General features: G+C 37.7%; 1 protein-coding gene across 2 annotated transcripts in view; it reads right to left on the bottom strand.

Annotated features, from left to right (window-relative positions):
- The window catches only part of LOC139970364 (anaphase-promoting complex subunit 1-like), a 55,730-nt gene that overhangs the window by 7,911 nt on the left and 20,752 nt on the right, over positions 1 to 27,067 (bottom strand). The window contains exons 20-47 of one of the 2 annotated variants that reach the window (XM_071975998.1): positions 26,129 to 26,223; positions 25,426 to 25,574; positions 24,935 to 25,013; positions 23,815 to 24,113; positions 23,181 to 23,353; positions 22,627 to 22,704; positions 21,995 to 22,084; positions 21,609 to 21,720; positions 20,632 to 20,772; positions 19,871 to 19,920; positions 18,792 to 18,976; positions 17,885 to 17,976; positions 16,912 to 16,998; positions 16,009 to 16,142; positions 12,262 to 12,340; positions 12,085 to 12,159; positions 11,052 to 11,128; positions 9,298 to 9,388; positions 8,591 to 8,644; positions 7,969 to 8,025; positions 6,998 to 7,221; positions 6,276 to 6,393; positions 5,662 to 5,739; positions 4,752 to 4,895; positions 3,335 to 3,484; positions 2,500 to 2,589; positions 1,793 to 1,988; positions 1,026 to 1,163 (exon numbers count right to left, since the gene is read on the bottom strand). In XM_071975998.1, the coding sequence (XP_071832099.1) occupies positions 1,026 to 1,163; positions 1,793 to 1,988; positions 2,500 to 2,589; positions 3,335 to 3,484; positions 4,752 to 4,895; positions 5,662 to 5,739; positions 6,276 to 6,393; positions 6,998 to 7,221; positions 7,969 to 8,025; positions 8,591 to 8,644; positions 9,298 to 9,388; positions 11,052 to 11,128; positions 12,085 to 12,159; positions 12,262 to 12,340; positions 16,009 to 16,142; positions 16,912 to 16,998; positions 17,885 to 17,976; positions 18,792 to 18,976; positions 19,871 to 19,920; positions 20,632 to 20,772; positions 21,609 to 21,720; positions 21,995 to 22,084; positions 22,627 to 22,704; positions 23,181 to 23,353; positions 23,815 to 24,113; positions 24,935 to 25,013; positions 25,426 to 25,574; positions 26,129 to 26,223 (3,335 nt within the window). Of the gene's footprint in view, positions 1 to 1,025; positions 1,164 to 1,792; positions 1,989 to 2,499; positions 2,593 to 3,334; positions 3,485 to 4,751; positions 4,896 to 5,661; positions 5,740 to 6,275; positions 6,394 to 6,997; positions 7,222 to 7,968; positions 8,026 to 8,590; positions 8,645 to 9,297; positions 9,389 to 11,051; positions 11,129 to 12,084; positions 12,160 to 12,261; positions 12,341 to 16,008; positions 16,143 to 16,911; positions 16,999 to 17,884; positions 17,977 to 18,791; positions 18,977 to 19,870; positions 19,921 to 20,631; positions 20,773 to 21,608; positions 21,721 to 21,994; positions 22,085 to 22,626; positions 22,705 to 23,180; positions 23,354 to 23,814; positions 24,114 to 24,934; positions 25,014 to 25,425; positions 25,575 to 26,128; positions 26,224 to 27,067 lie in introns of both variants that reach the window. The other variant, XM_071975997.1, reaches the window with a different exon arrangement.

A 27,067-nucleotide genomic window follows, 5' to 3' on the forward strand; every position in this document is an offset into this window, starting at 1 on the left:
GATTAACGTTTCTGTCCTTCTGTTTGTATACCTTTGCCTGTAGCAACGATGGTTCTAACATCCAAGGTGTGTAGTGATTATTACCCTTCTGAGCTCCTTCGAGAGGGTAAATTTTGGAAGCAGGAAAGGCTAAAAAACCTGACGACTGAAGGAAATCATATTGCTAGACTTCGATCGAGGGAAGGGAAGAGGAAGGGAGGAGGGGGGGGGGAAGAGGGGGACAGCTGCCCCTTAGATGTAGACATCAGGTTCTCGAACTTTTATACAAATTATGTATCTGTACCAAAGATTTTAAAACAACTACATCTCATCTTAAAGGCAAAATATACCCAACTATCACCTTTTGTATGTAACTTATTAAAATATGTAAGACGAATGTTGCTTTGTTTGGGGGATATCATGATTTAAAAGTCATATCAGGGGGTGGCAATTTTGTCAATGTGTGCTGCCATAGTGTCACTATACGGTGAAACCTATACTTCTCCCCCAGCCCCCCCCCCAACCACTTTCTTTTTTAAAGTTGAATGTTAACAGTATTGACATTGAAAACAATGTCAGCAGAAAATCATGTTACAAATTTCAATATTAGATTCAGCACTTGCAAAAATCCTCCTCTATTTGAAGAAATTAAATGTCTTAACAGATAAAGAAGAATCTTTAAACAAAATTCAAGCATATGTGATGCCATATTTTACCTTCCTCAAGTCTTCAGTCTCCTTCTTAAACAAACATTGATAAATGTTTATCTCCAAAATGGGCTAAGATTTTTCTCGACTGATTCGAGGACTCGTGTATCACAAAACATCTCCATCATATAGATCGATGGTAACTGTAAGGTTTGCTTCGCCTTTAAGAGCGAGACATCGAGATGGGTCTTCCTCACAACAGTGTGGAATAACTCTTTCCTGGAAGAGTCACATATAAACACGTCTATTTGCCACCTGGATATTCCCAGAAGGCTGATATATATCTTATCATATCTTTATATTGTAAACTCTCTAGAACCGGAAGAGATTGGACTTTACCTGTAACCTGCAGAGCGCTTATTCTGGCTGCCGACGGCAGATGAAAGTAGTTCAGGAAACAGGCCAACTTGGCAAAATCCTCCTTTGTGTGAGGTTGTTTTCCTTGGATGAGGTATCGCTGAACAAGTTCCTTGTTCTCTGTGATTAAAAAAAAAGCAAATGGAAATCTCAATGTGACTACGAGAGACACTGAACGAAGAAAAAGACAGAGAGTGATACAGCCGACAAATTTCCCATGGAACGATAAACGATCTGATTAAAAATGCTGCTAGAGAAATAGCAAGAGGATGGGGGGGGGGACAGGTTGATAGAGCGATGATAGAAATATCCTTTTAGAGTAGGAAAGGAAAGCAGGAGTCTATAAAGGTTTTAATGGCATTAAACTTGCCTAACGACTTCTGTGAGCGTGTTCTTAAAATTCTCAAACTCTTATGCTAGTACTGACACAAATAAAGTATAGTAGTAAAGAGTTATATTTTCACACACAAATAATAATCGCAATAGATGTTCCAGTTGTTTCAAAGCCCCAGTACAGCTGGTTGGATCACTCAGCCTAAAGCAATGAATTCCCCAGTCTGTCGTGGATCACTCAGCCTGTAGCAATTAATTCCCCCAGTCTGTCGCTGCCCCAACTGCTGCAGCAGCAACTTGACTGGAGTACATTTCAAAAATTCATTTGTGAAAACAGAACCTTCTTGATCCAATAAAACAAAACATAAATCAAATTTGGTGATCACCAGACAGAGAAACCATCCTCCTTGTCTTACCTTGCAAACACTTGATTAAAATGCCTTCTACTTCGGCCTGTAGAAGCTGGCAGGTCTCCGAGCTGATTAATTGGGCCTTGATGCCGCTGCGACCATTCAGGCAGGCCGCCTCGGAACACTTGGAAGCAAACGATAAAACTAACTTCAGTTGCCAAAGGTCGATAGGTGAAAGGTCACGACGGAGCCTCTCCAGGGTCTGAAAGGTTGATGACATGAGAGTGTGATTGAAACTGTTTACTTATTATGATAGAATCTCATTTTGAGCTAATTATTAAAGGATGATACAGAAACAAACAAACACATCAGAAAGGGTCATGGAAATATTGAAAAAAATAGGGCCGGGGCCTCGCTGTGGTGGTGAGAGGGGATATTCCACTACAAGATTTGCAACACTATGCTCTTCCCCTTGTATGTGGGAGAGACCTACTCCCCCCCCCTTACCCTACCCCGGCCAACCACACTCGCATTCTTGTGCCATAATTAAATGCATGTTCTCTCTATTTACATAGACCATTGTTTCATCGTCTCAGTAAGAAGCAGCTGACATACACTACACCCTACTGCCCCTCTTGGTCACCCTGCTAGCCCCCCTCTTAGTCACCTCCCTGCTAGCCATAGCATCAATCTAACTATATTCTTTGACTAAGCATCCTTTGGGATTTTCTTTGTTTGGTAATGGCTATATTTTGTATGACATATAAACTCACTGCATAGATCTCTAGAAGAACTGGCAATATGTTGATCTTCTCTTGGATAACACATTCAAACATCAGAGGTGAGAGGAGCAACTCAGCATCCTGCTTTAGAAAAAGAAAAAAAGTGTCGGATATTTAAAGACTTCACAAAAACTTTCGTTCAGATCTAACCAGCAAAGAAAACTGAAATATGATAACGATATTACATATTCACGCAACGAAATATTGAGAATACTAAAAAAAATATCAAAAAGATGTTTGCATTTCATGTTTTCTGACAAACAAAAATTAGTCAAGTTGCATCGATTCAGTGTTTTGTAAAGTTGGCCACAAGTTGCCCTAACTGAACGTGACCTCACCTGACTTGACCTAGTTTTGGATAGTGGTGAAGGCCGATATGTCTAAGATGACCCACACCTGTACACTGAACGACCGATGAGCTATTACACACAATGAGTGGTTTCCTAATGACCAGTTTATTGAGTTGACATGAAAATTGACTTTCCCATGGTTGGTTTAAATTGTTCAAACTGGGCAGCTGAGGCCAATGAGCTGCTGCACACTGTGAATGCCAATTGGAATAAAACACTGCATGTTGAGTTCCCTCAACTGAGGCCAACACAACCTAAATTTGGCAAAATCTTTGATCTGTTGTAGTCTAAGGCACATGCACGGTATCCAATCTACCACGATCTTTCATGTTAAAATGGCTGAGGGGGGTGGTGGGGGGGGGGTTGAGTCAGGTCAGGTTCAATCTGATACTGTGCGACCATATTTTTCAGGTCCAAATTGAAAATGCCCTCGTGCAATCATAAATGTATACATATAAACATTATAGATGACATACCTTCCTACCATCAGCTTTAAAATGGCAAAACATTTTGGAAAAATTCAACACTCTTGGGTCGGATGTGAATGCATGGATGAGTTTTGGATCGGTCAGGTGACTGCCTGTTGTATCATGGGTAAAAGACTGAGCTAAGAGGCCTTTATAACCCTGTGAAGATAAAAAAAATCATATAATACAGAGTGGAAAATCATAACACAACATGAAGAAGCAGCCAACAAGTTCATTCTCTGGGAGCCAAATCATGGTACCCCTGGTGCAAGGCATAAAACCTTCCTGCATTTCCTACTAGAGGACAGTGGGGCTGAAAGTATGTGTGAGCTAGCAACCCTTATGGAAGACAGAAATGACTGGAAATCTCGATGCCAGGTTATTTGTACGGCCAACTTCTCCTACCCCTCATGATGATAATGGTTTGACCGAGGTCGAACTGATGATGATGATGTATTTTTTTCCCAATATGAAACTCAATACAAAACGTAGAACATTCGCAAGTTCTTTCAGAAACTAATGAAAAAACACTTAATTGTTTGAAAATTTTACAGCTTTGCTGCAATGGGGGAAGAGAAACTGTTTTTTAGCAAAATCAGGCTTTAATCACAGGGGTCAAGTAAATCAAGTTTACCAACAACTAAAGGGTATAAAGGTTTTTACAATTGGTAAAAGAAAAAAAATGAGCCATAGATCGCAATTATGGCAAAGCTTTTACACCTTGTTAACTCACAAGTGCAAAAGTACTTTAACTTTGTTTCACTTTCAGTGGATGGAATTCCATGGAAAACATGAGTGTATGGTTGAGGAGGAAGAGGCACATTACAGCAACCATGAGCAGTGGCAGGGTGTTTTTGGGGGGGGAGTGGGAGGGAGGGTGGTGGAGTTATGGAAAGTAGAATGATATTAGATGATACACATTTTCAAATGTTACAATGGAGGTGAGGAATAAAGATAGAACTTAAAATGGTACCAGGTGAGAGGGGAGGGCAGGGGAGAGGAGAGGGCAGGGGAGAGGGGAGGGCAGGGGAGAGGGGAGGGTATGGGAGGCAGACTGTTGCAAAATGGCAAGTTGAAGCAAGGCACAGTTTAAAAGGGATATGATGGCCAGGAGGATGTATGATGTGGGTACAAATGTTTAGGGGGAGCTATCAAGGTGAAGAGATATTGGAAAAATGGGGGGGGGGGGTTTGGGAGGGTAGAATGGTAGAATGGAGAAGGATATACTTGCAAACAGTAAAAGGGATAACTATGCCATAACTTAAAATGTTACCATGGAAGAGGAAGGGGTTGGAGAGGGGGGGAGAGAAGTGTCAGGGTAGGAGGCAGACTGCTCAAAATGGAATAATGAAGGAAGGTACGGTATTTAATGATTCGATGAGAAGGGAAGGAGAAGTTGGAGGAGGAGGGGTGGTACTGGGCTGACCTTTGGATCCTCAGCGTATGATAAATGGCCGGCTCTTTGTTTGACAAATAGAACCCCACCGAGTCGAAGGATCTGCTTCAGGAGTTGTAGATCAGACTCGGGTCGAAGGGTTATAGGCATGTAACGAGGACCGATGATGCGTAACTGAAACAGACAAACAGATCAAAAGAAGCATCAAATGTTAACCAATCCAGAGAGGTAATAAAATATGAATTTCAAATGAGAAATGACACAGGAACATTCATCTTGTTCCTATAAAGTCCACCTGCCTTTTATGGTTTTCAGTTATTACATTAGAACTAAGTTGGTAAGCATGTCAGTGTTTTTTTGTTTTATTCTTCAAAACATGAGGGGGGAAAAAGCTGTATTTTTTTGTTGTCCTACTTGTGTAAAGACAAAGTAGTCATATATTGTAAAGTTGCATCTGGCCCTATTTTCACATTTTTAATTTCTCCATATTATCAATGGATCATAAAATATCTTTCTTTTTGGGATATCTCAATGATAAAAACAAGTCTCTAACAAGTAATTCTTGAGACTGAATGAAACAGTGACTGAAGGCTGCTTTCAGTTGGTTTCCATGACAACCATAGGTAACTATGTGGAATTTGTATGCAGACATTGGGAAAACACATTCCTCACTCAATAATCAGTGAATAACTGATTGTTAATATTTTGCATTGACAAATTTCTTTTATTAGAGGTTTCTGGATTTTCGTCTCATAACAACACTGTTAACTCTCAAAATATTATCATTCTGTGTACAAATCGCTGTATTAAGTCCTTGTATCTGTGTAGAAATTTGGATCATTTTCCACAACATTTATGGTATGCGGTACCTAATAAATTATTCATTGAAGGACATTCTCAAATCTGCAGATAGTAGCAGTTAATATTTAATGAGACTTACCTCTTTGATCTGGCTCAGCTCAGGTATGATACATGGTGCTAACATTTGAACACAGTGCTCTTCATGCCAAATTGTTTTCTAAAGAAAACACACAAATAAAACAGAAAAAAGGTTTTTTAATGATAAGATGCATAGCGAATGCACTTACTTACCCATACTGTTACATTACAATAGCAATTCTAATAATATACATTTACATAGAGCTAAATACTACAAAGAGAGAGCAGAAACCTAAACCGTCTGAGAAAGCAAAACCACACATTATGTAAAGTGAGCTTGGATGGATACATGTTTTAAACAGGCAGCTTTGATCATATTACATGAGTTTTATCAATGTACGTTGTTGATCGAAACTAAACACACAGATGTGTGGGTTTAATTGATGGAATCAATCTACAAGAGTTAGGCTTAAATTCCTCAGTTTAGTCTAATATTAATATAAAGTGCTGATGCCATAATGACCATACCAGAATATCAGATCATAATATAATATGATCTAAATGTAAAGCCATATCTTTCTATCATTTCTATCAGGGTGTCAGTATTTATACCCAAACTTTCAATTTACGTAAACTAATTGTGACAGCTAAGAGGTATTTGGAAAGTTGACTCACCTTAAAAGTAATCTCCAGGGGAACATAGCACATATCCCCGGAGCTTACTTCCTTAGGTAGGACGAGCCGGGGTTCGGAGGCAAGGACATAAAGATGGCGAAAAGCCTGCAAGTGATACCTGAAGGCAGAAGTTTCATAAATGGAGTGAAAACTGGGCTAAAAGAATAAAGGAAAACATTGACGATTTCAAGGATGTAATTAGCTCTATCTTTAATGAATCTGATATCTAAAGGCTCCCTGATATCATGTTTACAAGGTAGTACAACATAACAGATGTTTTCAGACATGTTTTACAAGGTTTCCTGACATCTGATAACCTCAAATGACATTTGACCTCCACTAAGAACAGTAAAGTTCATAATCACATTAAGGGATATTGACAAGATAGATACCTGAAATATTAGTTTAGCTTCTTTGAGATACTGTATTAACAAAGTTTTCAGACTCTGACCTCAAATGACCTTTCAACTTCACTAAAAGCAATAGGCATCTCAAGCATGATAAGAGACATCTTTAAATGATTGAGTCTAGATCCATCAATACTGCCCTTCTTGAGATATTGTGCTGACTTTGTCCCATTTTGACCTCTGCTGACCTCAAGTGACCTTTGACTCTGTCATTTACAAAAATACGCTTCTTGAACTTCATATGGGGCATTCCCAAACAACGCCCGGAGACCAATCCAGTACTCCCTTTCTGAGGTATTGCGTTAATTAACTCACCTGTTATCCTTACTATTGTTCGGAAAGACTGGGTAAAAACTACAGATGAGGGCGGCAACAGCTTCGGCAGAATTGCTGAGAGTGAACCGTCCACCTCCTAAGAATAATAAACCGATCATAGATGAAATGGCCATGTGGTTGCCGTAGGTGACATCATCACTGACCCTTGACCTCAAGGCTCTTGCAAGTCGAAGAACTTTCAGGTTTCCTGTGCCTGCCATTACCTAGACACAAAAAATCAGCAATTTTGTGATATTTCCTTTTATCAATTCTTCATTATTCAATAAATCAAAACAAATGGAGGGTGGAAAAAATGATATTGAGCCTTAAAATGACAAAACTTGATAAATCTATCAATCTGGAGATCACCATGAAAGCATTATTGACTGAAAAATATAAAATTACTTAATTGGTTGATTAATTACTTTGCATGACTAATGAATCATATCAAATATTACCTAGGATGTATGTTAAAACTATACACAGTGAGTAACAAAGTGTCTCCACACACTGAATTCACGGTAAATTTAGACATTATTCTTATTCACCAAATATGATATGATCTAGTGTTTAATATTAAACTGTACAAGTGCTATGCTTAAGTTGAGAAGTGGCAGTGACATACGACATAATTACTAGAAAGCATAAAGTACAAACCCTAGCTGTCCGAAACTGACATCTAAAACCAATCCATAGTGGTCTCATCTGAAACTATCTTTCAAATCATGGAAGCCATGAAACAATCAGTTCCAAGTTTTATTGTGTCAATCAACTATTGAAAAGTACTTTCTTTTTTTTTAATATTATTTTTCACAAGTTTTGAAAGAGGACTGATATTTCATTGCTCTTTCATAAAGCACATTTCACTTTGCCTATATATGTAACTGCTCAGTATCGTTACCACAAAGAAAAAAAAGAAAAAAAGATGAGAAAAAAAAAGAGTAATTTCTCACAACACTGAATAAACATACCATTGCCAGTGAAACTCCAACAGTGTTTAGACATTTCTCTATGGTGGCTTTTCCTGCCTGAAAGGAAGAAATTTTGTCAAAATAAAACCCGATCTGAATATCTTCAATAGGTCACTGTCTGATTATATGCCTCTCTGACAATATTTTTTTTTTTTTTTTCAAAACTTGCCAATTCATTGCCATTCTTTTTTTACATTTGTATCAACCACTCTATTCCAAACCCTTCCACATTAAATAATGATAATTATAATAAGTAATATTTATATAGCGCATAATCAGCAAAGCTGCTCAAAGCGCTTTACAAATGTAAAACCTAAATACAAATAGTAACAAAAACTAAAATAATTAATATATAGAACCAATAAGGCAAAAAATGTAAAAGCCAAAAGCAACAATATAAAAAAATATACTAAACGATACTAAGAAAATAAAAATTAAAAATAAAAAGCCCAAAACGCATATAGTCCAAAACAAATTCAGAAGTATGTTAATAGTAAAATAGATTAAATCATAGTCAATGTTTATATATTAAAACAAAGAGTAGTTACTGTTATCTGTATTCAAGCAGATCTAGTAATGACTAACGACGACAAGATTAAGCGAGGCAAACAGATCAACTCACCAGCTCTGCGACAGACTGTGATCCTAACTGAACAAACTGCTCTGCGAACTTTAACTGCAAAATGTGAGAAATAAAATAAAACAAAACTTGAAACCATTCAATATTTATTAAACATTCATTTTTAATAATTGCTATATATGTAACTATTCCTGAAAACCACACCGTTAAAATATAATCTAGTACTGATATATTAACCGCTCCATTCCTTGTGATAATTTTTAATAGCAATGCTATTTTCGACTCTGAATGGTTAACAACTCTGGAAGACTGCATCTGTTGCCCAAGTCCTATTTCCCATTCAATTTTTACTAACATGAAAAACAAACCAACTTTCTTCTTAAAGCACTGTGAGATTTCCATCAGTTTTTGAGATGAGAGTTAACTTATCATACTAAAATAAACTACATTGTCATGGAATTTGAGAAACGAATATTAATTCTTTTTATACCAAAATCAGTAAATTTTTACCTCTATTACAGCCATCGAAAGAGCATTTGATTTTTTGCATTTTGATTTGAACGATTTAATAAAACTATTCTCAAATTTCTCACAATACTTTTGCGACAGTTAGCATCTGCACCAAAGTAAGTTTTTGAAAACTGAGATATAAATTTCAGGGGCAATATGATAGAGCTTTATCAAGTAAGACCACTAAACCTTGGCATCTTTGTGAATGGCAAAAGATAGTGTGTAATGGACGGACTCACCAAGCACAGAAAGGCAGCGTTATTAGCCGTTCCAGCAAATCTTAATCCTAGAGCCATACAAGCCCCTGCAATGATGCAACAACTGCTCTGACTGAAACACAAAAAAACAGGGCATAGTAAAATATTTATTTGGATAAGCAATTTATCAGCTATTTGGAATGAATAGAAAATTGAAGTCTAGAACCTTTAAAACAACAACAGACATTATTGCTTCTCTTGTGGAGGGCCAGATTTGGTCGGCAAAAGTACAAGAGCGCAGTCGATTGACTCTTGCGTCGAGTCAAGAAAGAAACCAGTCCCAGTTTAGGTGTGGAGTTAACCTAGTTCAAGATGGTATTTCAGTAGATCCATGCTAGTGCTAGGTTTGGTTCAAGATCTGATATTAATTCTACACGTTATCACCCTCGGTTACCTCTTTGGTGGGGTATGGTATAAGAGGCCAGATGGCCCTTTAACTCTTTCAGTGTAGTAACCTCCATATCATACTGGAGATACTGATGCTATTCATACACTGGGTTCAATATCTATTGCATAGTCTTACTAATCTACAGTTCCTTACTCCTAATAGAGCTCTCAATACGTATTACTTCCTTCATCTACTGTACTTCCCTGTATTAGCACCTCAGATCCCTCTTTTGAAAACCAAAATATTGAAATCTCATCCAAGTTTAACATACATGTGTATTAAACATGATGCATCTTATTCTTAAAACCTGTTTAAAACCAATTTCTGCAAATACCATTCAATATCACAGAAATTTTAGAAGATCTAACAACTTATTCGACAAACCTAGATCAAAGCAGCATATAGACATTACAGGGAAGATGTTCACTAAACCTTACAAAACCAATCAATTATCTCAAACGATGAGATGCAATACACACAGGCAGGCTCACAAACAAAAGACACACACCCACATACAGGGGGCTAGAAAGCTTCCAAAAAGTGGGGGGGGGGGGCACAACCACAAAGTAGCACTTTCTCATTCCACAACCACCACTTATTATGCTATAAACCAGGGTTGTCCAACCTTTTGCAGAGGAGGGCCACATGGAATGATTATGATGAAGGAGGGGGCCACATGAAACCTACGCTCGATTTTTTGCCCAAAGCCCAAGGCAACAAAATGTGAGCACTGCGTGCGGAGAGCACTGATTTATTTTCCTTCCTGATAAAACAGATGAATAAAGTCCTGCCGCCCCCCCCCCTCCGCTGAGAGTGTCACACAAACTGACCTGTATGCAGTTTTTTGGACCCAGAAGGTTCGAATGATTGATTATATAGCTCCAACTTGTTATCAATAAATCTGCTCACTAAAATTTCGCACCGTAGAGCATCTCTGGCGGGCCGGACGCAACCCTGCGGGGGGCCGGACTGTGGCCCGCGGGCCGTAGGTTGGACAACCCTGCTATAAACCGATACACACTGGCCATATCACTTAAATATATATGATGTGTTAGTATGCTATCAATACTATTTATTGAGATTGTTTATTGTTAACCATGCTACAAAAAGATATGCGATGCCGTTTTAAAAATAGCATGTACAGACTAAAAATAAATAATGAAAATAAAATATTAAAATTAACAAAATTATCCAAAAGACAGTTCTTCATCAAAGGGGCACATTTTATTTGCCAGTAGGGCACATTTGCTATTTTGGAAAAAGTTGGGGGGGGCACGTACCCCCAGTGCCCCCCCGGCTCCTACCCCCCTGCCCACATACACAGACAGATATTTCTTTCTCTCTTTACCTCATTGTTTGAGCATCAATCTCCTCCTCTCCTTCTTCCTGAGCAGTCATCTTCCTTAAGGCATATTTCTGTACGACCTGAAACAAGAAAGGGTTATCACTGATTGGATCACATTTGTGACATTTATATAATGTATCAGGTATGTTAGCTACACTCATTCCCAAACTTCCTCCCTGATACAAGGAGCCAATTTGTTGTATGTTTTGCCACTACATTCCTTTAAAGGGTTAATTTGGAAATACAGGATGAATATTGCATCATTTATGACCAAGCCATGTATTATTTATAGATAATTGGGTACTTCACACACTTCAAGTGGAACACAAACCCAGGTAATGCCTTTGGCTTATATGATAGAGAAATCTGTGAAGAACAACGCCACCCCGAACACTTAGTTAAAAACCTTGCTCTGTTTGGGAGGTATCTTACTTTAAAAGTTGTTCCAGCAAGTTGTCATTATTCAAATCTGTGATATCACTAGGATTTGAAACCTGTTACCCTTTCTTTGCTTTTCTCTCTCATATTTTCAAGGTAGAATTCTAACAGTGTTGACACTGAAACCAAGGTCACAGTAATTGGTTCAATATTTTTTATTCAATATTTGCCAGACCAATTTCTGTTACAAGAACTAAACAGTGATACATATAGAAGAACATAAAGAATTGAAGGGGGGGGGGGGAAGAGACCAACTTAATCGGTAGTACAGTTGCTACAGCAATTTTTGGGGCCATGGTACCCACTGAGTCACCCTACCCCATCAGTGTCATGGGCCTTTAGTTAAAACATAATCTGGCCAATGGGGTAGCGTGTAAGATAATGGTCCAGCTAGTACACGACAAGTCCAAAGAGTACACACACAAACTGAACTGGAGTCTAGACTTGAGTGCCACAAGGATAGCGGTCTGTCGCATTTGAACTTTCGAATTTCTTGCCGTTTCTATGGACATCTTTCATCAACCTGCATCATGTCTACAGCTAAATTGCATGGATCATCAAATTTATTTTTATTTCATTCCCCAAAATTATAACTTACTTTTGGAATATTACTCTTTATCCAATCTTCTGTTGGTCGAATATCATCCCATAATACCAGGCCTCGACTCAGCGTCTGAAAATAACAAAATTTATGAATTTAAAATGATTCTCCTGCACACTTTCTTTTCTCTCAAAACACGGGACACTTCTACGGAAAGTTGTAGGTATATCTTACCCTTAAGAGGAGAAAATCTGGTTTGACAAACTCTAACAAGTATGGTGTCTCTGGAACAGCAAGCCACTGGGCAACAGCTCTGATAAAATAAGAAAAAAAAAACTTGAAAATATGAAACTACTGTTTCAATATTAATAACCATCATACGATCAACAACTTTTTCAAAGTTCTTTTAAGACATCAAAATGAAACAAACTGTTGCATGTATAGCACAGATAAAACATAACCTTTTAAAGTAATTAATTGAAATCAAAACAGCAAAACAGAATCAGAAACAACTGTTGCACATGTAACACATTTTAAGTCAAGCTAATGATGAAAATTCAAGTTTCATGATTCTAAGATTCGATACATTGAATGTTTTTCATGTTTCAAAATATTATTAACCATGTGCCACTGAAATTTCATCACAGAAAGCTGCTTTAACATGGCTTTTGTAAAATGGGGGTTTCTGACAGGAATCATGGTATCACTGGAATGATTTGTAGTATATGAACCAAATTGTATTCAAGGGTAAGTTGAATCATACCGGCTCATATACCTTTGTAATTACTAATTAGTACACTATATAACGAACAGGCCTGTATAATAATAATGAGCAATAACGAACAGGGTTCTAATCAAGTAGTTAATCATATATATGGAGAAGTTCATATGTTAGTGTAGATCACACAACAATGAACAGATTTACAAGGAACCCGGTTATACTCAAGAATTTTTTATAAAATGTGTGAGCTTATTTGCCACTAAATACTATAATAACAGGTAAATATACAATGTTACTTCCTACTACATAGAATGGCTTACATTCTAGTACAGTAGCTCTAATAATATGCTCACGCTGCATTCTGCAGATTTAAATGACCGAGCTGAAGTTCAAGAAGTTGTTAAAGTTGTTAAAGTATAAGAACTGGTTTATACACAAGTGGCTACTCAAATGAACCGGCTTGTATCCAAGGAGTTGTCCAAACTTTTATGACATAGTATAATACAAAGGTAACATGCAAGTTGCTAGCTACTCTGAGAATTTTATGGCTTTTATTCAAATAGCCACAATCTGCCTGAGTGACTTTTCCGACCGGCACTTATTTTCGATAGGAACTCAAAAAAACAGCTCCATATAGCCGGAGGGTCGAACGTACAGAAACAATCTGTTTGAGACTAGGGGAAATCCAGTTCATAACTGTTCAAAATATCCAACACATCACAGTGTCATACTTAGTAAAAATTACCAGAGTTCCGCATTCCAGACCAATGACTGTTTTCCGTTTCCAACTCCCGATCGTACTTTTGATAGTTTCATTTATATCTATTTTTATCGCGCGAGACACAGGCACTATATCCAGCTAGCTAGTACACATACGGCCGTTAACCTTCGTAGCGGGTGAATTTACATCATATTGCATTAGGCACGAGTGACAAGGGCTGGAGAACCTTGCGAACCGTCCGAACCAGGTTCGCGGGAAATCCGCGATGCTCGCGGGAAATCCAGCCCGGCTGACGAAAAAAAAAATCAGACAAAAAAAAAAAATAGAAAAAAACGGGACGAAAAACTAAAAAAAAAACACGGACAAATAAGTACATCTATAAAAAATAAAAAAAAGTAAAATTTCACAAGAAAAGTTTCAGAAACAAAAGGAAAATGTTCAGAGAGCGTGCTCGCAAGTTTAGTCACAATACCAACGAGTAATGATGTGTCCCCAACCCACTTACAATGGCTATTTTGCAAGCTTCAGGGTATACGTGTCACACGGACACCCACGGCCCAGCGCGGGAAGGTTGCTGTAATAAATCAGCCTTGCGGGAAATGTTTTGAACAATATTGCCATTCCATGTTTTTTATATTTGTATTGTATGTTGGTTAGTAAACGTTTTTCTTTCGTATGAATCTGACTTCAGTTCAGTGTTCCCACTAAGGTGCGGGATTCCCTTCAACTGACTCAGTAATCCCGCAAAGAAAACATTTGTCTGCTGGAAATCCCCGCATCGTTTTTTGCATTCACAATGAGTTTATACTCAATGTACAACTTATTCACTTGACCGTATAGAGAAAAAAACTGAAAATCAATTGTGTACCAATTGTGTACGGAAAGGTGGTAGGCTACACCTTTCAAATTTTACGAAAGATCAAGCAAAGCACTTTCGAAAAATTCACGCCAAACTTGCATATCATGTATAACATGTAAACAAGGCTCTAGTGCATCCATTTATGAATATACCGTAAGACCACATCTGGTGTTAAGCGGGGGGAAAAGAAAGTATTTTCTAGCATTTCCAAAAATACCGAAAAAATAATATCCTACCATAGTTAAGTGTATAGCAAATAGCCTAACCACCTCGGCGGTTATAACGGATCTCATGTAACTACAAAATCACAACTAATTGTATTTTGCGGAGTTTACGTTTTCTACAAGAACATGCATGGAAACAATATTTAGCATTGAGTTAATCATGCCAAGTGGCCTAAAACATGTGATTTCAAGGGTAACTTTCATAAAGATGGCCATAGCAAGGGGCCTTGATATCGTGCTATGCGTGTATGGTATGGACTGTGCCTCGTGTTTCATGGGGTGTGCATGCGGAGGAGTCAGTTGGCTTGAGGTGTGTTTTACTTACCTAAATGTAACAGGGATATTTTACCTACTTTTCTTGAACGTCTAAGATATCATTTCGCATAACTTTACCGATCCTTTACTGACTGACCTAATTAATTCTAGAGTGGAACGAAAAAAGTTTACTCCATGAAAAGTTCCCTGGCAACGTGCCAAAAACTGTTAACAAACAGGTGTTAGACAGGGGATGAGCTCACAGTTGTTTGGCCAGGTACCATAGGCCCGATGTTGAATAAATGAGAGAGAATACATAATTCATTATGATTCGTCTTTATTTGGGAGTGGACTCTCACTAACTGTCCATCTAAAATTATCATCTCAGCCTGAATGATTTATTTAATAGGCACCACTGGCTGGTCTGTAGTCTGGTGCTCCAGATATTTGTCCTAACTTTTTTCATTAATTATGAAAAATTCCAGACATGAGATCTCATTTCAAAGCTGTCTACATGTGGCTCAGAATACTCGGGAAGGGCCGTTTCCGGCCATCTGGGGGTTTTCCAAAACCCAAAATTTTTTGTACGCTCCGCGCCAACCGATGGTGGCGCTCCGCTTAGATAGTCCTGCCGGCACTCAATCCACCCTGGGCAGAGCCCTGTATATATATATATATCAATATATATATATATGTATATGTATATATATATATAAATGAAAATCGTAATGAGTTGGAAAATCAAGAACAGTGAAAAAACTTTCAGCCTCCACCGGGATTCGAACCACGGGCCTCCCGCTCTGTACGCGGACACCCTAACCACTAGGCTATGGACGCTGATTGTATGTCCAGAGGTTCGAAACCGGTAAGGAAGATCGTAATTCCACTGTAGGCGTTTGTCACCTATATCGAACAATACTAGTTCTGTTTTTGGTGACATATTTTGCCTTACATATATATATATATATATATATATATATATATATATATATAGTTGTATGACGATCGCTAAAACGCGTGAAACTCCGAGTTACAACTTCTAGTGTTCCACTAGTCTGTACTAGTATCAACACACATATATATATATATATATATATATGCTATATCCATCACTACTCTCATGACCCTACGTTCATTAAGAAAATGTGAAGGCTTATGTGCTGAAATATGACCTAACTTACATAAAATTATTGTGACTCACTTGTTACCAGTCTGAAGAAACATGAGTCCTAATGCCAAAGTAGCACCAGGGGATGTCACATCCACATTGACTTGGTCCCCTTCTTGAATCTGATAGCAAGGAGATTTCCCAGTGTCCAATGAATTATAGTGGGACTGGGAAGGAAGAAATGAGCAAAATTTAAACAATTTTTGGTTGGTAGACAAAAACATGATTGACAACAGAAATATCATTTTCTCCAAGAACTCCGTAAGAAGGCTGGCTAAGTACACCGGATGAGAGATGCTATAAACACCCTCACTTCACCCTTCTTCGCCCCCTGCTCCTACCCTCCCCCATCCCCAGGTAAGCCTCTGCCAGTTGGAAGCATGGAGAGGGAGAGAGGAAGAGATAATGAGCCTGTCAAAGAGGAATAAATCTTCCTGTCGACCTTGGATGTGAAAGAATATGGTTGTCATTGAAATGTACAGTCTCCTGCCATTGATAAGCACCAACACACTTATAGCGTATTGCATTTATGCCATGACAGTTGGTCTGTGGAAACTTAAATTTACTTAAGTTTTTATTGAGTGAACCAAGTATGTTATATTATTTAATAAATCCCAGCGGAAGAGATTGAGAAATCTTATTTGAAAAGAAGGTAATGAAAAAATATCCACATTAAAATGTAATGATAAAGGATGTAATATTACATGGAGATGGAGGAAGGAAGGAAGTGGGGATAGTGGTGGGGGAGGGGAGAGGACGGGGTAATTCTTTCTAATATCTAAGACCAATGCAGCATTTTCGGAATTGGTGGATAAATGACATGTCGGACGTTTAACACAGCTTCCCACTGGATGAATAGAAACTGATTTGATAAAACTGGAACCAGTGATGTAAATTAATTTTAATTTACGGTAGCGAGTCGAAACCAAACCTTACCGAGGGTCGCTTGTGTCCTCCAGCCATGTAGAGATAAAGCTGATTGGCTAATTCCAGATCGGATAATCCCACTGCATCACTACCGTGCTGTCAACAGAAGGAAGCGAGATACTGATCCATTTATGATATTAAAGAAAAAGAAGATATCAACTTGAAAAGGAATAATGTTAAAGGAGAAGGTTGACACCTTTCAAAAACTATGAAGTGTCATTATTCATCCTCTGCATACCTAACTGGGCAATATGTTCTCTGATATATTTAGATCTATGCTATGTTACTGGAGACATCCTATACCCCACTATTCCTTTCATCTGATGCTCTCCAATACATTTAACGCCACCCTGTACCTGCATTGAGTTATCAAGATGTAACTATGCACCTGTTATACTCTGTTAATTCTTTGTTTTATTAAGAGCTTCCCTAAACCTGCGACTAGCTATCGTGATGTCACTGGAATCTTTTTATGCCCTACTGTGTCTTTCGTCTTATGCTTTCCTATACATTTAGAGCTACCCTGAAGCCGTCTGGATCTAACGCCTTGTCATTAGACCTCTGTTCCTTCCTTTAGATGGGGTCCCACTGCTAAGGTATTTGAAGGAGGCCTAACACCATGTTTTGCTAATATTTGCAATGAAACTAAAGTTTGCTATGGAAGAGTGGATATAACAGGTGGTGGCATTTGAAGCATTGAGGCTACCCAATCGGGAGGTTGTGCGTTCGATACCCGGTCCGGTCATAGAAAGGTGGATTTTCATCCAAGAGCAATCAACAGTTTTCCCATCTGAAATGACTTTCTAAATTGAAAAGATTCCAAATTTGAGTTAAAATATTGAATTGGAACTACTACTAGTGAAGCCACCCGACGTGTAAGTTGTAATCCATAAGCCCTTGCGGGTTTCTCCCACATTTGTGGTTGCATCGTAATAACTGTTGATATTATTATTATCATCTTTTTTAATCAAAGTGACCAAACCTTCAACAAGACCATTCCGAGGGCCAAACCAGCAGCTAAAGAATAAGACTCTCTGTCGGCACAGTTCTCTAACTCTGGTCCAGGTGGTCTCCCTAGGAACAGAAACAGAATATATGAAACACAACATAAGACCATATCCAAACACAATCAAAGATTTAACAGTCCAGTCCAATCTTAGGTACTTTGTTTAACTTTAATAGCTTGGTCAGTTTGTGTCTTAATAGCTTCCCTATGAATAAACTGAAATAGCATTGAGACCGATACAAATGTTTTCTCCGCAATCAGAAACCGGTTTTACCCATTTATCCGGTTCATGTCTAAGTACAACAAGTCAGATGAAATGTTTTGGTATTGATCAGAATCTGGATGTGGTCATTCTTAATGCTCTAACCCAAGAGTGGGTATGAAATTGATTTCTCCAGCCTCAGTGAAATTTCCTATCCAATCTACCAGCTGTTACACTTAGGCATGTACTACTCACATGACTATAATGGAACTTTTACATAATTTAGGATAAAGAGAAAAATTCCTTAATTTCTATAAGTGTGATTTCTATCTATTATGCATAAATATTCTATAACCAGTAGTCGCTTTTATACAAACTCCCCAACGTTTCATGTTTTTTGGGATTCAGTCTTTAAGTGAAATTGATTGCTTCAGCTGATTTATGGTTGGATAAATTTTTCCAATATCATAGGTTTACACAGGCCACATTAATCCCTGAAAACCCTGCAGGCCACACAAGGCTCATGGACTGCACTTCTTCCACCTGAGCCCTAACGATTATGTTAATACAGGACCAGGTAGTTTTCTCAAGGAACAAAATGAAATATGATACATGAAGAAAGAAATTAATATGCAAAGGTCAGCATCATCTTCTAGGTAAACCAGGGAAACTTGGACTCACCTATTTCTCCGAGGAGCACCTCTGCCATGTGTCTATGGGCTGTTCCTTGGTATACCAAACCGATCCCTAAGATGGCTGCAACCTGGAGGTTATGAGGCACTGCAAGTTCCGTGGACGTCGGAGGTAAAAGGGCGCTTATGTGAAGACTTAGGATCTTGGTCACTGCTACATCCATGGTGCCTTTCCTGGAAAAGGGTTTTTGTAAATGTTGGAGCGAACAATTTGTTGAACAGTTTACAATACGTCGAGTCCCAGATGCAAAAATGGCCACACTGCTACACAAATTCGCAGAAAGTTTTAGCCTTAGCTCTTACTGTATTTTATGGTACAAAGTCCACAAGGCTCAAAACTGCTACGAAAAAATACAACACTAAATTATTTCCTTATTTCTGACCATTCTCTCTTCTGACCATTTCTCATCTCTGTAAATCTCAAACTTTTGTTTCCCGGGCCACGAGCACCAACGAAATCATATGAAAGTTTTGATATCTCTGAATCAGACTTTGTGCTGTGAATTAATATATTATCTCTATACCAAAAATCTGTCACAATTGCTGATCATTTGTTTTGTGAGCTATATAGAAGCGGACGGTCAATCCATCTTCGTATTTTGTTATATCAAAGTTACGTGAGACTCACACAATTACTTTTAACTGACAGTTTTGCCTCGTCTGAACAAACGATAATGGCACAGAGCACTTTTTAAGATTAGAGGCAAGTTTTTCTTCCCGTAGATAAGAAATTAACAGCCTTCCATTCTCCCTTTTTATAATTTATTTTTATGTGACTGAACAAAGTCAGTCAGGCTGTTTGAACCAACCAAACACTACTTTCCTTTTTTCAGTCTTTTTATTTGGCTGTACACTTTTTTGACTCATTGAATAGTTTGAAAATAAGCCTCTTTGAGGTTTTTATGCCCTGACTATACCATTTCTATCACTTTTAAGCTTTCACAATGACCACATTTTGAGTTCCAAACATTGTTTGCACATATCAGACACAGTTGAGCCATTTCTGGACAGAAATGTAGAGCATAGGAAAAATTCTGTTCACTTTTGTCAAAATACTAAATGACTCACTTGGCTGCTGCCAATCCAAGGGCTAATCCAATTCCTGTCATTTCATGACTCTGTAAGACAAAAACACAAAATAAAACTATACAAAGTAATTCAAAAACAGAAAACTGCTTTCTGTTGCTGATTCATAGACTTATATACACCTTTTGAAATGCATTCCCTGCCTCTTTCTTGGTTGCATAGAAAGAAGTTTGGGTGTGATTCCTTGTTAAATGGTATGCCCAGATACTGTGGCTTCTAACTGGCACCCCTCAGAAATGAAATGGCCAAATAGGGGTAACCTAAGTAGTTCAGTTGGTAGGCACAGGATTTGCAATCATGAGATCACATGGATTGAATATCATTCTAGCCAGGAATTTCTTTACACATTTCAGCTCTGAACATAATAATTATCATAATATTTGCTTTTTATATAGTGTCTCAAAGCGCTTTACAGACGTTACCCATGGTCAATGATAACCTGTCCCAGAGACAATCCCTCCAGTCGGCAGCAGTTATATACTGCACCTAATGACAAGTTACCCTCATGGGTACCCATTTAACCTGTGGGTGGAGAGAGGCAATTGAGATAAAGCATTTTGCCCAAGGACACAACGTAATGAACTAGGCAGGAATTGAACCAGCCATCCTTGGATCACGAGTCCGACGCCTTAACCAATTGGCCACCACGCTCTTGATGAAACATGAAACTGTAGAATAATAAATACCACAGGGACAAATGAAATGGAAAAAAAAAGAATGATTAAGATTGTGTAAATACTTACAGAACAGAGATATTTATGTAAGACCATCCTAAAGAGTTTGGTGAGGTGACCAGTCAATCCTAACGCCATCAAGAAACCACCAAATTCATTGGTCAGATTCTTGCCTTCGGGCTGGTTGTACACTATCCAAGCAGAGTCGATCTATATACAGAGGAGTAAAGTTAAAATAAAGACAAAACATTTTACAGTTGAGGGTAAAAGTAATTAATTCAAATTAAGTAGAGTATAGATGTTAAGAGTGAAACAAAACTAGAACCCCTTTAAACAGCTTTAATTGTTAGAAATTAAGAACATGCAACTGATAATTATTCAATCGAAAATAATACCTGTCTAGGTTTTGATTGAAGAAATATCACTGAATGATTGACTAACATCTGTGTTAACCTTTATTTTTGGCACTTTTGGCATTCCATGGGGTGAGGAGCCATCTTGTGAAGATTCCATCTAGTTTTATAAGGAAACTTAAATAAATTAAGACCAACTTTTCAATCTGTATTACATAAAACTGTAGTTAATTAAAGTCAGGAATATTCTTGAAAATGAAATTATGACTTCATGAATGCCTTTTGCTCTTTCCCATTGTTTATAATTTCCAAGTCATTTTTCCATTGTTCAGTTACTTAAATAATTATTTATAAAAAGCCGAATATCTCTTGAAATCCCTGTCCTGCCTCAGGTCCTGCCTCTGGGTTGTGATCCCTGGTTACACAGTATGCAAGGTACTTTGGCTTCTGACTAAAACCGCTTCATCAAAGAAATGTCTATAAAGGGATCGCAACCAACTAAGGGCTGGAAAGCTCAGTTGGTGGAGCATCGGGCTCATCACTGGTTCGAATCTCAATCTAGCCATGAATTTCTTAGCTCTTTCCAATGTAACTGTGTCATGAACTATTCCATGTTTCACATCTGGACATCAACATGTGATAATTCAATAGATATTGGTGCTTCAGAACCGCTGTACCTGCTTGTAAACTTACCTTGGAGTCGTTTGGACCGAGCTGTAACCCAGCTGCTACTCCGTTGTGAAACCAAGGCCAGTCTCTAACGTTATCAGGAACATCGATGTGTTGAAACGCAATGTTGGTATTCCTAGAATTAAGTAGAGCACACACATACATATTGTTTAATTTACTTCACAACTGTTTATTTCTGTTAAACTTAGGCACCAAGTTTCCTCCTTAGCTTATGTACTAGGCAAACAAAAATACCATTTCAACAAGAAAAATTTTCTGCCTGAAAACCGGAGATCTTAAACAAACTTGTGTTTTTTTTTGGTCTTCAGAACTTGTTGAAGTCTTTTTCACAACTTTTTCAACATACAGAATTATTGTAAATACTTTTCATCTCTGTCAATTGCGCTCACCTGGGAGGTGCTCGTCCAGATAAGTTGAGTTTCGGTATCGGTACAGGTTCTGTAATTGATGATCTACAGGTGTGCATTGTCAACATTCCTCTTTTAATGGAAACAAAAACCAGAAACAAAAGACAAAGAAATAACAATTATGTCAAACATCATGGAGTCATTCATCACATCTTTTCTCTTTCTCCACTTTTTCTAACTTCCAAGCATAACAGTTAAATCACAGCAAAACTACTGATTACAATATTCTTTCCACAATTACAATAAAAACAGAACAAAAAGAATATGACACACTTTGCCTCCCCCTCCCACCCACCCACCTCCTCCCCATCCAAACCAATAAGAGCATTAATAAAATTATGAAATCCTCAATTTGTTAGCATCTCAATACTTGGCAGCAGTTTCGTTGAGGTACTTTAACGAAGCATTGAAGCTGGTAGCCACTTGTCTCACACTTATTTCAGTATCTCTGATAATATTCAAGATTGCTACATACCAAACTAAGACACCCTCTTCATATATTTGCACCAAATGGAGGTTAAGCAGCTTAATAATCAGCATTTTATCTGACACAGTTTCCTAATGTATTAATCACAAACAAAATATCCACTACAGAGAGAGAAAACGACTGTTACCTGGCGAGAGGCAGCGCCATCGTTCGCTGTGAGACCAGCAGTAACCTCATCTCCTGTTGTTCTAAGAATTCATGATCACTGCACATGGAGAGCAAAAAGATAGGTTAAAGAGAAGGATGTAAAAAGGAAAGTTTTAGCGTGGTGTGAAGTGGCATCGGTGTTTATAAAGGGAGCTGATTGATTCATGAATAATTAATATGCATAGAGGAATCACGACCACTTCACTGACTTACCCCTTTTTTGGAAATATAGCAAAGAACTTTCTAACAGACACCCACAGCAGAGAAACAGCCATACATGAATTCCTCACCAACTAAGAGGTTGATAGCATGTAATCCTGTGATCACTATTTTATATCTTGTTTTAGCTATTAAAATCTTCATTTTGTAGTTTAAATTGTTTATATTTCACAACTCAATTGTTGCTCTTCAGTTAGCTATTATGTCAGTCATGATTCTGTTTGCAAAATGGATGCCAAACAAAATGAAGGTATTACAATACCAAATATCCCTTCCTTAATATGGCAATTCTGTTCCATCTACCAGCAACTTTACCTCACTTCTGGCTTCTGAGTGAGAGCAATCACAACCGGCCGAGCAGACTGAAGCAATTTCTTTACTTCTGTGATTCTCAAGTCGTCTGGGAAACGGAATTTCAACAAGTCGTTGTCGAGTCCTTCCATTCCGTCTGTGTCTGCGGGCTTGCCCTTCGAGTCTGACTTTGATTGCTGAAGAAGCAAAGATGTAAATGTTTTAAAATAGCCGTCATTGTTACAGTCACCGAGAGGTCTGTATCTTCATACACGGTTCTATCAGTGTTACATTGTGTATTCAATTAGAAATGCCTTAATTGACTCTAAAATATATGTACCTTTATGCCCCTGCTCCGCCCCACCACTTTTTCCCTTTCAATTGCAAACACCTACCTCCCTCCCCCCCTCCCTCCCCCCGCCCAATTGACACCCACCAGCCTAACTGTTTAATGAATATAGGGTTAGTAAATCTCAGTGAAAATTTCAACATGCTACATAATTCATCAGGAACATAAAACCTGTAGAAATATCATACACTTCAAACTTCTATCATCAAATGTAGCATGCCAATCATCTCTGGCAGCATTCTACAGTTGAGCATTAAAATGTCTGCTTTTAAGTTATCTAGAATATGGAAAGCTAGATACTCTACTTACAGTGCTTATCTCTTTAAGGCATCCCTTAGATCTCTGTAGCCAATCCGACTGTTTCGATAAATCCTTTCTGACAAGTAGGGCGTAAGCAGATTCTGGCCAACCGCTCGGAGGGTTCTCCCTCACGACTGCTAGAGCTTCGTAGAGGGGAAGGCTCAGGGAGAAAGGGAGTGCAGAGATGTCACCGACCGTCCAGCCAATCTCGCTCATGTACAGGACTGTCCTCTCCGCAGGGGTGAACTTTGTCGTCTTATTTACAAACCCGACCAGATGACTGGTGCTTTCTGTATAGAGACTGCTAGCTGCAATACGAATTTGGAAAGTTGGCATACTGCTTTTGTTTGTTGCTAGGATACACAACTACTTGTGGGTGATTCAACACAGTGTGTGAGAGAAGTTTGTCAGTAATTTTGATCAATTTTGATCAATTATCTAAATTGAACATGTTTATTTCCAGGTTTAGTCAAGAGACAAAAACACCAAACAGCGAGCCATAATTGTACCTAAAATACTACGCATCAAGGAAACTGATGGCAGTCAGGGAGTGATTTGCTCCACTTAATTACCTCAAGTTTCATGTCAATTTCAGTTTGTGAAATTTGTTATAGCTTGAATCCTTACTTAGTTAGAATAAACTTGACAAATCCCCTCTCAAACATCATTTTACCAACAAACTAACATCCTTTCCAAGCTCTTTCCACTAAAACATTGGACTGAGTTACCATTGCTTCATTAGAATTAATGGCATGTGAGCTGAAAACACAAATATTTTATATTGAAAATAAGAAACAAATTTCTTTTTGGCAATTTGGAGATATGTTAGTATGCCACTGATATACAATTCAAAATGAAATTACTGTGTTGGAGAAATCTCTAAATTCAAAATAGAACATATACTTAAAGGACATTTAAACCTGGGGTTTTGCAGTAAATGCATACCAGAGTGCGCAGGAAAGATTTATTGAAAAAAATCAGAAAAACAGATTTCTAACTAGTTATTTGACAGGTGGTACTGTAATATTATTTTGTAAAATTCTAATGTAACAAAACCCAGGGTTTGATTCTCCTGAAACAGAGTCCTTGAAAAAAAGGTTAAAAGCAGAGAAGGTATTCATTTTATCACCTGCTATGGAGAGCCGTCTGAAGAGAGTGTCAACAAACTGTACGCTGGAAGGAATCTTGTTAAAATACAGTGAGTAGATCTGTAAATGAATAAAACAAAGTAGTTTCCATGACAACAATCCAAGTAATATCAACACAGATCAATCTGAACAAACAATATAAGTTGTAGTTCTTTATTTATTACCACCTCAAGAGAAGCCAAACCCAACCCATAGTCTTGGCATTAAATCCTGCAACCAATAACTCATCCAAACAGCTAAGAAATATCTTGCTCCATTTAGAAGATGTCATGGTCTAAAAGTCTTATGTCAAAGGGTTGCCAGTTTTGTGATGTTGTGATTGTTATAGCAAAAAAGAAAAATATAATTTTTTTTTTTTTACAGTTTCCTTTTTCCTAACCATTTCTTTGTTTGATAATTTTGTATAAATTGTACTTGAAAATCAATTAATACCATAATTAATATTTAGCGTAAATCTTGAGAGGTGACTTACCGCTATTAGCTGGTGGGTTTTCTTACAAATGAAGTCCATGTGAGGAAATGGATCTTGAGGGTTACCCAGGATTGAATTATACAACCACCGGTTGAAACAGGGTGGAAGAGTGGAATAACCGCTCGGCTCCGGCAATAGAACACGCTGGTCTGCGACGACCGAGAAAAGAAAATCAATTTTTAAAGATTATGTCATTAGCTCAAAACATTTTTATATAACTTACATATTTTCACCAAAGCCATTGAATTGTCTTGATGCCAAGTTTTTCACAGGTATTTCTTGCCTTAAAGTGGATGGGGGAGTGACTTTGAACACTTTAAACAAAATGTACAGTGTAAACCACCATTCTTAAGAAAGTTACTAAGATCCATACCGCACTGTACGAAATATCTTGAAAAGTACCCAAATCTATACACTTAAATTTGTGTAACTAAGTATAGAAGATTAATTATAACGTAATATGATATAATATAATATAATTTGAATATATGTTAGTCATTCTGACCATGGCATGTACTAATTTGAGGTTACAATCATAAGCCGGTTCCTAATTTACAGAATATAAACAGCTTCGTCAAACAGTTAAAATAATTGGTGAATTTAAATAGCAGATCATGGTTTCAGGAACATCATCATTCCTTTCACGGTTAAACTTGTCAAAAAAAAATGTAGATTTTGGTAAGAAACAGAAGTATATACATACCAGGTTTAAGTTGTGAGTGTTCTTGTTCCATAATGGAGACCAAATGGGGGTGCAGACGACAGTAATGTTCCACATACTCAGACCAACCGACATCTCTAAATGACATTGGAAATAGGAAATATGAGCATCACACTAACAGTCAATTGTAGCACAGAAACAACCCACAAAGCAGTTTGCAAGTGACAAGTATTTAAGTTCATATCCTATACCCCATCACCTTACTCCCATCCCCCTACCAACTCTCTCTCAATTTGGTAAAGGTTTGGTGATATAACTTTCTCTCATAAAATAAAGAGAAACATGGTGTCTGAGTAAACCACATATTATCGCAGTAAAGTATATAATTACTCCACATTAGAGGATATACACAGGTTAAATTTCAAATATTTCTGATCTCAAGACATCTCTATATGACATTGGAAATAGGAAATATGAGCGTCACACTAATGGCCAATTGTAGCACAGAAACAACCCACAAAGCAGTTTGCAATTGAAAAATATTTAAGTTCATATCCTACCCCCCCCCAACCCCACCCAACCAACCCCCTCTCTCTCAATTTGGTAAAGATTTGGTGATATAACTTTCATAACATAAAGAGAATCATGCCTTCTTAGTAACCCACATCTTATTGCAGTAAAGTATATAATTACTCCACAGTAGAGGATATACACAGGTTAAAAATCAAAATATTTTTGATCTCAAGAAATACATTAAATTTTCTTTAATATATATTTTATATATGAGTTAGTATATGTCTTACAAACCATACTTTATCTTTGTGTTAAGGTCATAACACCAATAACATTCGACATAACTCACAATAAAATGGAAGTTTGAATTACCCTGTGTCAAACAGGCACAGCTAGTGTGCATACTCTTGTCTTTCTACGCCAAAAGGAAAGAAGAATGTCAATTGTCTAAAATGTTGTAAAAATGAA

This window comes from Apostichopus japonicus, chromosome 8 (assembly GCF_037975245.1).
Source record: "Apostichopus japonicus isolate 1M-3 chromosome 8, ASM3797524v1, whole genome shotgun sequence".
Lineage (NCBI taxonomy): Eukaryota > Metazoa > Echinodermata > Holothuroidea > Aspidochirotida > Stichopodidae > Apostichopus > Apostichopus japonicus.